This window comes from Sorghum bicolor, chromosome 10 (assembly GCF_000003195.3).
Source record: "Sorghum bicolor cultivar BTx623 chromosome 10, Sorghum_bicolor_NCBIv3, whole genome shotgun sequence".
Taxonomy (NCBI): domain Eukaryota; kingdom Viridiplantae; phylum Streptophyta; class Magnoliopsida; order Poales; family Poaceae; genus Sorghum; species Sorghum bicolor.
In genome coordinates this window covers 60,426,419-60,440,090 of record NC_012879.2, presented here as the reverse complement: position 1 = coordinate 60,440,090, position 13,672 = coordinate 60,426,419, and the positions used below count along the sequence as shown (strand labels likewise).

The 13,672-nt window shown below is 41.6% G+C and overlaps 1 protein-coding gene across 5 annotated transcripts; it reads right to left on the bottom strand.

Moving 5' to 3' along the window:
- On the bottom strand, positions 6,290 to 13,238 carry LOC8069211. Of its 5 annotated transcripts, none has more exons than XM_021448615.1 (6): positions 12,848 to 13,238; positions 12,416 to 12,522; positions 9,646 to 9,752; positions 7,208 to 8,029; positions 6,964 to 7,116; positions 6,290 to 6,878 (listed from the first exon to the last, which is right to left on the bottom strand). In XM_021448615.1, the coding sequence occupies exons 2-6, from the start codon at positions 12,507 to 12,509 to the stop codon at positions 6,495 to 6,497; spliced, it is 1,560 nt and encodes a 519-aa protein (XP_021304290.1). In that variant the 5' UTR covers positions 12,510 to 12,522; positions 12,848 to 13,238; the 3' UTR covers positions 6,290 to 6,494. The 5 variants fall into 5 exon arrangements, with proteins under 5 accessions (XP_021304290.1, XP_021304288.1, XP_021304289.1 ...); XM_021448613.1 differs by having other exon boundaries at positions 12,416 to 12,701; positions 12,791 to 13,237; XM_021448614.1 differs by having other exon boundaries at positions 12,416 to 12,701; positions 12,848 to 13,237.

Genomic DNA, 13,672 nt, shown 5'->3' with positions numbered 1-13,672 from the left:
TGGTTGAAAGGCCCATAACGTAATATTATATTATTTATTTTTATGTCTATAAGAAAAGAAAAGGACAAAAAAGTCACAATAGAAGATATAGAAAAAGAAACGGTTAAAAAAAAGGCATGGAGGAACGGGCTAAAAAACTTGCGGAGAACATACACATGACTCGTCTTAAAAGCTAATAGCACATGCAAGGATCAGATTAATGGGCAGATGCATGCATTTATGTAATTAATTGTGTGCTGGAATTTACACTACAAAGATGAAGAGTGAAGTAGAGGATGCATGCACACCGGTAGACACTTGAGGTACAGTTTGAGATATCAAACTTTTTTCACTCTGGATGATGGCAAAGGTGAAAGCAAATCCTCAGGCAAGATCTGGAAAAAGTGAGTTTTCACCCCCAAAAAGCAAAAACTTTCTAAGATTTTTTTATCCCATCAAATCTTGCGGCATATAAATAAAACACTAAAAATAGACGAAAATAAAAAAGCTCATTGGACATTTTAGCTGTAAATCGTGAGATGAATGTTTTGAATCTAGTTAGTTGATGATTGGACAAAAATTATCAAATAAAAACGAAAATGCTATAGTACCGAAAACCATAAAAATTTTGGAACTAAGGCCTTGTTTAGTTCACCCTCAAAACCAAAAACTTTTCAAGATTTTTCGTCAAATCGAATATTGTGGCACATACATAAAGTATTAAATATAGATGAAAATAAAAACTAATTCACAGTTTGTCTGTAAATTACGAGACGGATCTTTTAAGCCTAGTTACTCTATAATTAGACAACGTTTGTCAAATAAAAACAAAAGTACTGTAGTGTCAAAATCTAAAAACTTTTTGGATCTAAACAAGGCCTTGCCAAAAGTTGGCCAGAAAAGAATATCACGGCATGAGGAAAGAAGTTTTGCCAAACATCAGAAGATGACTGGAATCAGGATTGTCTGCTGCCACTGGATTTGAAAAAGAAGATTATGGGTGGCTTTTCTACAGTCCTTAAGATAACCAAGTGTTTGCTAATTGGAGAGATTTTGGTTAATAAGAAGTAGCCATCATTTGTAGAAAGTGCATGTACTTCTGTTGCTGGCTTCACGAACAAGAGCCTTGATTCTGTGAGGAGCCAAAAATTGGTTCCGGGTGCACACTGATCGAACCGAACAGCATCGAACGAGAATGATCAGTAGCCCATGATGACCAGCTCTCTTTTTTTTTGGTTGCACAGGCGCCCTCTTCAGTCGAATTGGGCTCGGCAGGATCGGTCGGGCGTCTAGTTATTTAGCTAGGACTTGTTTAGTTCATTTTTTTTAAAAAAAAATGAACACTGTAGTAATGTTATCTGTATTTATCAAATATTGTCTAATTATAAATTAACTAGGTTTAAAAAATTCGTTTTGTAAATTAAAGGTAACTGTGTAATAAGTTATTGTTTTATCTATATTTAATGCTTCATATATGTGGTGCAAGATTCGATGTGACGGGGAATCTGAAAATTTTTGTAATTTTTTTAACAAGGTCTTAGTTATTTAACTACGTGAACAGTAAAAAAAGTAGAAAAGAGATTAATCACTAGCAATGAATAAATAGCTAAATCTATTTCATGTAGTCTAAAAATCTATAAAAAAAAAGAAAATGTGAATCTAATAATGCATAGAAAATAAAAACATATAAAATAATCTTTATTTTTATGTCTCACCTCCGCGCATAGCTTGTAGTGGCACCGCCGGCATCACCTTATCCGGCGCTCCCACTGCGGCTCCGCTGACCAGCGTCCCATTATATTGGCCAAACAGCAGAGTGACGACGACATGCCGCTGCGTACTCTCTCTGGCGGAGCTAAGGCCCGGGCACCCTGGGCCGGTGGTCGGGCTCGGCAACTTGAAGTGCAATGCTCGTGTTTAGTGTAATTAGAGCACTCACAATGCAAGACTCTATCACAGAGTTCAAGACAATTAACTACATACTCCCTCCGTCCACGAAAGAGTCAATTTCTAGAGTTGTCCTAAGTCAAACTTTTTAAACTTTGACCAAATTTTTAGAAAAAAATGCTAGGATTTATAGTATCAAATTAGTATTATTAGATTCATCATAGAATATATTTTCATATAATGTGTATTTTATATTATAGATGTTGTTACTCTTTTCATAAAGTTAGTCAAACTTTAAAAAGTTTGACTGGCACGGATCCTAGGAATTGATTCTTTCAGGGATGGAGGGAGTATTATTTATGGTATTTTGCTGATGTGGCAGCATATTTATTGAAGAAAAAGGTAGAAAAAAATAAGACTCCAAGTCTTATTTAGACTCCAAGTCCACATTGTTCGAGGTAATAAATAACTTTAGACTTTATGATAGAGTCTGCATTGTGAGTGCCCTTAGTTGTCTGTTCTGTAAAGCATACTGGGCCTAGTTGTAGAGAAACAAACGAATTTGCCATTTTCTTATAATATGTCTAGATGGAGCAGCAAAGTGGCTCGATGGTGAGGGGTGGGTAACCTTACAGTCACTCACCTTCCATCACTCTCAGCCCTTGTTTGGATGTAGTCGGATTCACATTAATCCACATGTATTGAGGTGGATTGGAGTAGAATTTGAACTAAATTTCACCCTAATCCACACCAATACACATGGATTGAAGTGAATCCGACAACATCCAAACAAGGCCTCACGTGGACACCGCCGCCACCGCGTCTATGGCACACCGCAAGGACTCGCGACCCGCTCCACCCTCTTCCTCTTCACCGCGTCCCTCTTCCTCTTCACCAGCCCGTCGGCGCCCACGACAGTCGGCGGCGAGCACCAGCCCAGCCATGGCCACGACTGCGAGCACCAGACGTGCGAGCATCACTGCACTAGCCAGCCATCGGAGGCGTCGATGGGCTGCTCTGCGATGAGCGTGGCAACCCGGTGCAGTTAAGGCTGAACGAAAAACTCGTAACTCGCTTGACTCGCTCATTAATGGCTCGACTCAAACTCGCCTCATTTTATAATGAGCCAACTCATTTTATAATGAACCAACTCGTGAGCTGCTCACGAGCTGTAATGAGCCAGTCAATTATCACGCCAGTAACTAAAATTGGCTCGACCATATGTCCATACATTTCTCAATAGCTCGACCTAGCCCATCCGTGAAACCTAACTTTATCTTTCAATAGATGATGCTTAAACTTTATGAATATGACTATCATATAGTCTCAGTCGTGATCATAGTGGGTTGGCTAGGTAAAAATTTAGTTTATTTGTTGAACTATTAAGGTTATAAATATTTTATAAATTTATAGTCTCTCTATAGTGTGTTTTTATGATTTAGCTCGCGAGCCAAATGAGCTAGCTCGAGCTCGCTAATGAGCCGAGCCAGTCTTCTAACTCGTTTATATAACGAGCCGAGTTGGCTCAATATCTAGCCCTAGGTGCAGTGTCGGGCCTGCTGATCTTCCACGCACGCCGCGACTTCAACATTGACCTTGCCCTCCACCGCATCGCGTGCCCGAGAGAGCCGATGGACACGCTCCCCTCACTGCTGGTCAGAGTCGCCGTGACGCGACCATCCATGGTGCCTCTTTGGCCTCACCCTCCACCACTCTATTCTATTCCGGCTCTGTTGCTTGTTCTTGGGATGACCACGGCCACTAAAGGGTTTGATAAAATGTCAACAAAGAGATAAACTGGTGATAAAGCTACCGAATTCTGGATCAGAATAACCATAGCCACTTAAGTCAGAAGCCAAACATGATCTTGGTCGAACTGAGTTTGTTTGGGCCAGTGAAACAAACACATAGCGTTGCACCGTAGGAGCCGTGCTCGGGCTCTCCAAGGCCAGGCCGACCAGCCATGGTGGGCAGGGCCACCTTAGCACACACACCTTGGGTGAACACGTTTAGTCCAACATAGTGTACATAAAGTAGATTGTTTACTTCTTTTTTGTTTTTTTTAATACAAATTGCTTTACTGATTGGTCCACAAGTCTACCACGAACTTTATACCACTTACAAAGCTCTTAAGGTGGTAATTAGTAGTAGATATTAGGACCCACTACACTAGCTAGGAGGTGTACTAGGGAGATGGATTAGCTTAAAATTATTATTGTTCTCTAATTTTTGTTTTCATATACAATGCTCTACATTATGTGTTAGACTCTTTGGCAGGGTTCTAGCTTCGGCTTCTCGCGAATCCTTGACCCCTACTAAGTAGTCATTTAAAAATGGACCCTTGCAAAGAGGTGGAGGAGCTAGAGCCATTTTTATAGATAAATCAAAGTCTAAAAAATGAGGCCTTTTCTCAGTTTCACCTCATAAACCTTATACAAATTATTATAAATTTGTCACTAGAGCTGTTTTTCAAATATTTTCTAAAACGGTTTTATCATAAAAAAACTACTCTACATAAGGAGTGAGTCCTGCTAGACGGGTCCTTAATATTATATTGCATCCCGCCTAGACTCCCTACTGGGATGAAAACGGATCGGATACGAACGGATATCGCTGATATCGTATTTGTTTTCATATTATACTCAGATTCGGATTCGGACACGGATAGCGTCCGGATACAAATACGAATACGGTTTGTCTCGGTTACACAGATGCGAATAATGAGTTTCGAATACGGTATAAATTAGATTCGGAGAATGTCGAATACAAATATCTACTCGGATATTTAGTAAAAGCATATATATATATATATATATCATAGATGCGCAAACCATTACACTACTATATGAGTCCATAATCTCGCTAGATTAAGATAAAAAGATACATCATACAAGCCCCAATCTTCACGAAATCATGGCATGAGTAAGTAGCAAAGCAACAAATAAGATAAAATACATATACATCATACAAGCCACAATCTTCACGATAGGAGTAGAAGTGGCAACTAGCCAACTAACTAGCAAGGCTCTTGGCCTCACGCTCACGGAGTCACGGTCATAGACTCATGGGTTGTTTGCATCCAAAACTTCACCCATACCAGCATTTGCATTGACACCACCTTCGCCGATATGAGGATCCTGGAATTGGTTTAGCGCATGGTTGTAGTGGTGCCTATTTTTCAAGTGGTGCCACAAATGAGAGGTTCCATACTTAGAATCAGCACGAGCCCTATAATTGCACCTGCTGCATTTCACCCAACGCTGTTGTTCTATGACACCGTTTCTTTGGTGTGTCTCATCACTTTCATGGAAAATAGAATAGTGTTCCCAAAGCTTTGACATTTAAAGAGCTATTCAAATCTATAAAGATGAACAAACAAATGATTAAAAGTCAATAACTCATATCTGTATATCGTGGATGCAAAACATAAATGGATTAAGACTTTAAGAGTGGGCCACCATACCTTCGACTCTCCAAAGCTAGTATAGTAGCTAGCTAGCTAGCAATAGCAAGCACGCTCAGCAAGTCAGCAATCAGCACTTCATCCACGGGCCAGCGGCCAGGAAGCAAGCAAGACGAGAAATTTTAGTGGCGGCTAACTTCAAGCTAGCAAGGCATAGGCAAGCAAGCACATTCAGGCATTCAGCAGTCAGCACTTCAACCACCGGCCGGCGGCCAGCAAGCAGCAAGACGAGAAATGCGCGGCTAACTTCAAGTTAGCAAGGCAAGCAATATGGATAGTATCCGTAATTAGTAGGTCGGATGTATCCGAATATTTTTTCGGATTATCCGGTATCTGCGGATATTAACGATATTGCATTCGTATCCGTTATCCGCTTTAGATATCCGTTTTACTATCCGTATCCGGAAAAAATTGTGGATATCCGTATAACTCTCTAAATTAGTGTTCATATTTGTTCGGTCGAACAGACGGACGAATAAATATCCGTATCCCTTTCATAGTCCCTAGCTTGTCCCTACAGATCTGCACACACACAGTCACACACACTGAGACACAAGCAGGTATCTCTCTTCCCAGAAAAAACAGCCACTATGCTAATCAGGCATCACTGTCTGAAGAGCATGGTTGGTGACCTGCATAAACGGCGTCGTTTGGTTGCCCTGCTGCCTCCGGTCTACATGAGCGGAGCCGCCGTGTAAAACTGTCTGAAGAGCATGGTTGGTGACCTGCATAAACGGGTGCAATTGCAGAGGCACGCGCATGCATAAACTGGGCGTCTTCACGCTGCAGCTGCTGTTTCGGTTCATGCTACAGTAACTAGAGTAATGATATAGCTACAGTAACAGCAAGTGCAACTGAACACACCCAGACACGCGAGCGCGCGGCCCACCCGATTCATTTCTACCATCTACTCTACTCCCAATAGGTGTCGTACGTACCAGTTCCAAAACTCAAAAAAAATAAAAAATCAAGACAACGTTATAGATTACACAAAGTAGTCACAACAATTTAACCAAGCTTATAATTACAACAATGTAGCCAACCATAGACAATAGCAATAATTTTCAGTTACAACAATGTAGCCAAACATAAACATAGCACTAATTTTCACCCAGAGCAGAGCAGAACGCATCAAAAACTAAGTACATTTTATAACTATGGTAGCTCAGTCTTCATCAGCATTATGGCATTTGCTGCAATGCGCAAGAACATTAAATTTCACCGAGGGGGGAACTTTCCCCTCAATCCATGCTCTGATAACCAGGAGAGCATTCCGGGAGTCCCTGATGATATTCTTAGTCAATGATGCACATTTGCTAATTCCGTGATCAGAGCACCTACGGAAACAACCCCAAGTGGTGTCCAAAGTAAGGCAGTCAAGTGATGTAGCATACTCAAGAATATAGCATGTTAACTCAACCAAGCTCTTTGCAGAGCAGAAACCAGTGATCTTCACACTCTTAAGGTTGCTGTGACGGGTTCCCATGATCTGATTCTGAGGTGAAGGCTCTCCAACAAACGGCTCATGCTTCATCCATAATTGTGTTACCTGAAGATGAAAAGCCAATACGGGGAAATTAGTGGTCTGGACCCCATAGTTACTATATGCCATTCCAGGATTAACAATGACTTACACCCAACCGTAGAGTCTCCAAGGACGGTGCAGCATCAAGAAAAGAAACCGCAGAGAAACAATCATAATATGGGGAAAATGCCCCTTCAGAAAGACTAATACACAAATACTTGAGATGGAGGAATGTTTTTGACACCAGTGGTGTATTAGGCACCTGCAAAAAGATTTCTCAGATTCCAAGATTAAAACCACAGTTCTAATAAGCATATACCTACCCTATAATCATCTTAGCGTTCAATACAAACCTCATAGTCTGAAGCTAAGGAAAGAGATTTAAGATTTGGAACGATGAATGGAAGCTTGGCACGAGCAAATGAGATAGTGCAGTTCATGCTCAGCATCATGTCCTTCAGTTGCAATGATGATTCTCCAAGTGAGAATTTTCCTTGGATTTCTGATAAATGAAAACTGGATATATTTGGAGCTTTGCTCTCTATCACTTTCAGCCTCTCACATACAAACACCCCAAGATACCTGAGACGCTGTAGGAGGCAAGGTATCTCCAAGCGAACTATCTTATGGCATCCATGTAATTCCAATCGCTCCAAAGCGGATGAACTAGAGAAGAGGCACCCTAGCTCATTCCCTGTAATATGCACGTCATGCAGATGCAGACTAGTCAGGTTTTTCAAGCAATCTAGACCAACTGTGTTACTGAAGGCGCACCAAACAAGCTTTAGATGCCGAAGCGAATTTCCTCTCCCATTAGATAAAAGGGAGCATGGGAAACTGTACTTCGCCTTTCTTGGAAACAGATCTAGGGTGAGTTCTTCAAGCTCTGGTGTAATAGCAATCTCAAGCCAATTATTAAGATAAGAATAAGTGTCAGCTTTATAATCACAGAAATCTATCTTGAGAGTCTTCAAGCCAATGCCTGAACGGTTTTTCAGAATCTGGTCAGCTATGCTGTTGAAATCCTTTGCAACTTCATCCTTTCCGCCTAGTGTTTTCCAGCTGATGGTAATGTCGGGGCGACACCTCCAGGAACTTAGAAAGGCATGAGACACACAGGCAGCGCGGGCAGCATCTTGCAGTGGCATCAGGAAATGTATATGACGCCATATGTCCTGCATATAGGTGTGGAAAAGTTAATGTTTGAATTATAAACAGCAAGAAGGCAAAAAAGGAAAGTACTCTGCCAGATTGTACAATAGTCAATGCAATGCAGAGATCAATAGTGTACTAATACTACATTCACTGAGACAAGTAGGTTGATCATTGTATAAAAGTCACTATATCATTTTCACCAACAACCTATCAATGTCTTTATTACAAAGAGTAAAGGTTAACAATTACAAAGTGTATTCCTGAAGCATGAGCAGTTAACTGTCATGTGAAGTATCAAGAATATGAAAAAGCACAAGAGGTGTCCCGGATTGGACAGCACAGAGAATCTCCAGGCCAAGATCAGGCCTCAGCTTCGTTTTAGCAGAAGTTGGTATGCTGTTTAGATTTGTTAGGCTTCAGTTAGGCAAGCTATTTGGTCTAGCAGATTGGTTTAGCTTGGATACGAGGATAGGAAGGTTGTTAGGGAATGTTGGCAATATATAAACCGATGTCTTAAAAACAATACATCGATCTGTCTTCCCACTCTCCTACTGCCTGCCCCGTGGGGTCAATGGCCAAAACAATGTCAACGTTGCCTGACTACAATCTACATCATCATCCTCCCTTAAACATCCCTTCCCATGATATTAACAATATTGGGTTCAATGTTGCATGACTACAATCTACACCATCCTCCTCCCTTAAACATCCCTTCCCATGATATTAACAATATTGGGTTCTATGATATTTGTCCAAACCAAGATGCATCTGTTTGCGCTTACTAAAAGAAGACCTGAGAAGCAAACAAGCAGAAATAAACACGGGCATTTTAAATCGGATAAAAAGAGTGCACTGAATATTCAAACAGCCTGAGCACCCTACAAATGCAACAATCTCCAGAAGATTCTGTAGCTAAAGTACAAGATGCAATATACCTTGGTAAATACTATGTTGCTTTGAAAAAAAAAGGGTCTGCATAACACCTAAAGATCACTGTGCAAGTGAAGAGACACAATAAGTTGTCCCTGTCATCCGGGGCCGAAACGATGAGTGAAACAGTATGATCTTGGATATAGGCCAATAGGACAACACAGCCTGGGCACAAAAGTAGAGGCACAATGTGTGTTGCAGAGGAGCTTGGGTGGATGTACCATAACAGTGAGCGTGAAGGCATTGTGTATTTGTGTAGGCTAAGTGTAGAGGCCTTCTGAGTGGTTCATATCAGTAACAGCATGAACAGAGCAAGAGTATGAATGCAGTAGGACCATAGGAGATTGCAGAGATAAAAGATAAGATTCATCAACTGGTAGGTTCTACTTAGACAGCATAAGTCCACCCATTTGTGTGGTTAGAAAAGAAATGTCATTAGCTCTTCACTACTTCAAACATTTGAGATAATGGATTAATGGTTCTCCAACCTTCACGCTACCTACACTCCACATAACAAGAAAAGACCTATACCCACATGTGGGGCCTTTATCCTCTCTGCCTATTCTTGATTCCCCACCCAGCCAACTACATACAAACACTTATGTATAGTTGGTAGTTGCTAAAGTTATTCAACATGTTCCAATATACAGAATCATTTTCCTTGGCCAATTTATGGGACTCTGATAATCTGCATTTTACCACATACCTCTGGCAGGTCTGGCCCAGAATATCTCCTCCTTTTGTGACCTTGAGGACTACCATCTTGTTGGCAGCTGGTATCCTTTCCATTAGCTAGCGAAGCAACTTTTGCATCTGTAATGCAACACATTCCAGTTATGACAAGTAAATAGTAAAGACACTAATACAAAATAAATGCAAGATCAAGCACATGAACTCCCCATAAAGATGCAATTAGTTTGTTAGAAAAAAAATGTTACGCAACAAAACTGACAAGCTTATATCACATGTATATATATAATAAAGTAACTCTTCTAAATTTATAAAATGAAAATGAAAATAAAGTGCTGTGGGGATCTCCCCCACAGTTTTTGCCTTCAAAACAAAGTATATATATAAGAAAAGAACTTCAATTGACCTATGTACTTATGCAAGATATTAGTCTTCCCCACATCAAGTCCATTTAATCCAACAGAGAATTGTCATGGGGCCCAACCACCCGTGACATAGAATTCCCCACCCAACACCCTTTGTTCATCCATCATAGTCTAGTACTCTAATCTAATCTTTCTGCCACACTAAGGCATTGGCATCCAGTGCTGTTCTTTTGTGCTATCATATGATGGCTAATGTCATATCATCCATAAGATGTTACTACTATAGAAAATCAATGACTAGACCAAAGTTTCTTGGAATTTCTGTAACACGAATCTGTGGGGCGAACTGCAGGCGGTCAAGTTATCACCCATTAGCCTGTGAACTGTCGGATCGAGCCAACTTGTCACCTCCTGCGCGCGGGCAAGCTGCCACATCCACAGGTGACTGGTACCTGCCAGCAGCACTTGGGAGTGGCAGGCCACAGCCTCCAATGTAGAGTTTCAACGATAACATGCAGAGTTGCAGACTGTCGCCCGCTCATATGGTTACAATTTGCAGGCACTGATCATGTGTCAGTCTGCAACTGCAATGCCCACAGCTTGTAGTGGAGGATTACCTTTTTTAAAAGCTAGTGGAGGAGGACTACCATGCTGCTGAATAGTGTTACAGAACTATTGGTAAAGTGAAACTGATTTTATACGATTTCTGATGTCTCAGTAATATGAGAGTACACAATCCATACTCAATAATCTTTGCTACTTGCAGATAAGAAAAGACATCACAGGCCACTTTTTTTGGGATTTGACTTTAGTTCCAGCCTCGCCACAATGTGTGTGGCCTTTGCTATATATACTATCTGCAGTAGATCTTAATCTAGAAAGTAAGTTTACACGTATACCAACTAGATATTTGTTCTGCAATGATCCTATTGAAAAAACTGAAATATGGACACTAGGCTGGTAGGCATTTCATCTACTATACAGTTCTTTCGTTGTTCTGAAGTTTATCGCTTAGTTTCTTTGTTAACTTTGGTTCTCTTTCTACAAGTTCTTGCCAATTTTAAACAGCACATTGTCAGACATGGAAATCAATTAGAAATTAGGAAGTTTTTTCATGTGACTGGTCTACCTTGTGAAACTTGTGGTCCAGTGATCCAACTGTTGAAAGTGGAAACATACCCTTCACATTAGCGAGGATGTGCTGATTTGAAGCAAAACAAGGAACTAATCAAAGGTAGACAATGGCTCACTCTCCTAATCCTTTTTTTTACCTTAAAATATATGGTCTATGTTATGTTATAACTTGAGAGCTCTCAAATGATTTCAGGAACCTTGCACATACAAAGAACAGAAGAGAAGAAGCTTATGAAGTATGATAAACTGAAGACATGAACAATTCAATATCTGTTTATTCTTTCAAAGAAGATATACTATAGGCAGAGAAGATACAGAGAATAGGAGGAGCAACAGAAGAAATCAGAGTTTTTCTGAGCCACCAATGTTTTCTAACTCATATTTGTTGTGCTAACTCAGTTACACACTTGCTCATACTTGCAACTGATAAACAGGCGGAATCGACAAAACAAACACTATTCATACACCCATGGTGCTAGTACCATATCAGATTTCTGTGATTTATTTAAACTGAAAGTCTCCTACAATGTAGTTTGGCTCCTCTTATTTCAGATTTCACCATAGCTTGATTAAGGCTAAAGCTTATCTACAGTCAGTCTGCATGATGTAATGCAGTCTGACAATATGAAAAAAAAAGAGGAATATAATTTTCTTTATTTCCTCATCTCTCAACTATTGAATTCAGGTAAGCACTACAGAAGACAGCACAAACTATTATCAGTTCCTGGCCCTTTCTGCGGCAGATTGATGGTTGCATGCAGTCTCTAGTTAGATTTGGAAAATACAATCTGTAAAACGTGTTGGCCCACTCCACCGGAGGGTGCCGTGCCTGTTTTTTTAGTGTACTCTGATCCTTTTTTTTCATATCTCAGTACGGTATTGAGACTCTTCCTACTCCAAGAGTAAAACTTTGTAGTCAAACAATCATTAGATAGGCCGTAGGCGGCTTAGATGGATATGAAGGAAAGGAGCAATCTTTGTTTCCAACAAACAACGATTTGTTGTGGGATATTACTCTGGCTAGCTCTACTTGGCTTGGATAAAACCAGATCAATCGATTAGCTCTCCTGGGGGGAAAGGGGGAAAAAAAAGGAGACTGCCTGTCGTCTATCGACAAAAAAAAAATAGATTTTTAGTTTCTTACTGTCAAATAAACATTGGCAGCTCCTCACCAAATTAACGAGAGAGAGATTTCCCCCCATTTGTGGCGACAGGAGCTGTAATATTCAGAAGAAGAGGCTTATATGGCAGGAAAGATACAGAGAACCGAGAGGGGGAGAGGATTACCTCGGATCTGGCCGCGCTGCCGCTGCCGCCGCCGGCGGCGTCGCTCCCGCACCCGCTGAACGGACACGAGACGATTCAGCGCCAGCAGACCCATGATGCAGAGATGGCTGGGATGGGAGAGACGCTAGTCAGGTCAGGTCCCAGTAAGGCGCAGGGGGGAGAAGACAGGAGGAGAGATCCCAATGGCCACAAATCCAAGTAAATTTGGCGCGAGGAAGGGAAATCCCGCGGTCTGTACTCCGACTCCAACGCGCACAGCTAGCGAGGAATTCGCCGCCACGCGGGCCTACCAATTACCAATGGAAACCGGACTCTGAGTTCATTGCAGAATTTAGAGAGAGGGGAGAAGGGAAGCGAGACGAGACGAGACGAGACCAAAGAGCTTCATCCGCCGGTGGTCCAGTGGAGGATGCTCCCTGCCTTCTTCCTCACCGGAATTGTGTTCATGTCCGGTGGAGGTGTGCTCGTGGAGTCGTGGGCGGTGCTCTTTCTGTCGGTGTCGTCCACGGCGGCGGCGGCAGCAACAAAGGGCGCTTGCGGTTCATGGAAAGCACAGCCTGCACTGCAGTTTCGGTACCAGTGTTGTGAGCTTCCTCTTGTGACAAACCTCCAGGAAGAAACATCTTTGTCTATCAGTATGGTTCCTATAAAGCTGAGCTCTCCAGCTCCCTTTCTGTTTACCTGTACAAAACAGAATCATACTACATCACAAGACGAGGCAGCTTTCTCTGGTGTCCTGCCTTAAGCGATGAACAGCTCAGTTATCGCCTGCATACTCTGCTTTGTTAGCGCCGAAGACAAATGTACCATGTATGGTTTATCATATTTATCAAATCAAATCAAACCTCGCTCCTGAACTCAAGCTAGTGTGAAATTACAACGAACTACACAAACACACAGAAACATCTTTAATCGGCTACATGAATGTGCTTCCTACAATTGGTGCTTAGCCATTATATTTCCTCTGTTGTTAAAAAATCGTATGTTGTTGACTCATGCAATTTCACTCGAAGCATAATGCAGAAAAAAAGAAGAGCTAACTGCATGCATGTCCGTCCCCCGTCTCTGTCACTATCAGAATTAGAAACATGCGGTTCCTAGAAAGCTGAGCTCTCCATTGCATCCTCCGCTGGTCTGGTTCTGCCCATAACGCCTTGGCCTCCTGCTGACTGAGGTGCTGCCGCCACGTCCTTGTCGTCTTCGCCGGCGACGACGTCGAGCCGCTTTGGATTGCTCGTCAGGTATTTTGGCTTTGAG

What these genes read in the sequence shown, in the direction of transcription:
- LOC8069211 (XM_021448615.1), bottom strand. Translation starts at nt 12,509, where the DNA reads ATGGGTCTGCTGGCGCTGAATCGTCTCGTGTCCGTTCAGCGGGTGCGG. An exon ending in CTGGGCCAGACCTGCCAGAG is followed by an intron (nt 8,030 to 9,645) that starts GTATGTGGTAAA and finishes ACCTATATGCAG; the next exon opens with GACATATGGCGTCATATACA. An exon ending in CCTTAGCTTCAGACTATGAG is followed by an intron (nt 7,117 to 7,207) that starts GTTTGTATTGAA and finishes ATCTTTTTGCAG; the next exon opens with GTGCCTAATACACCACTGGT.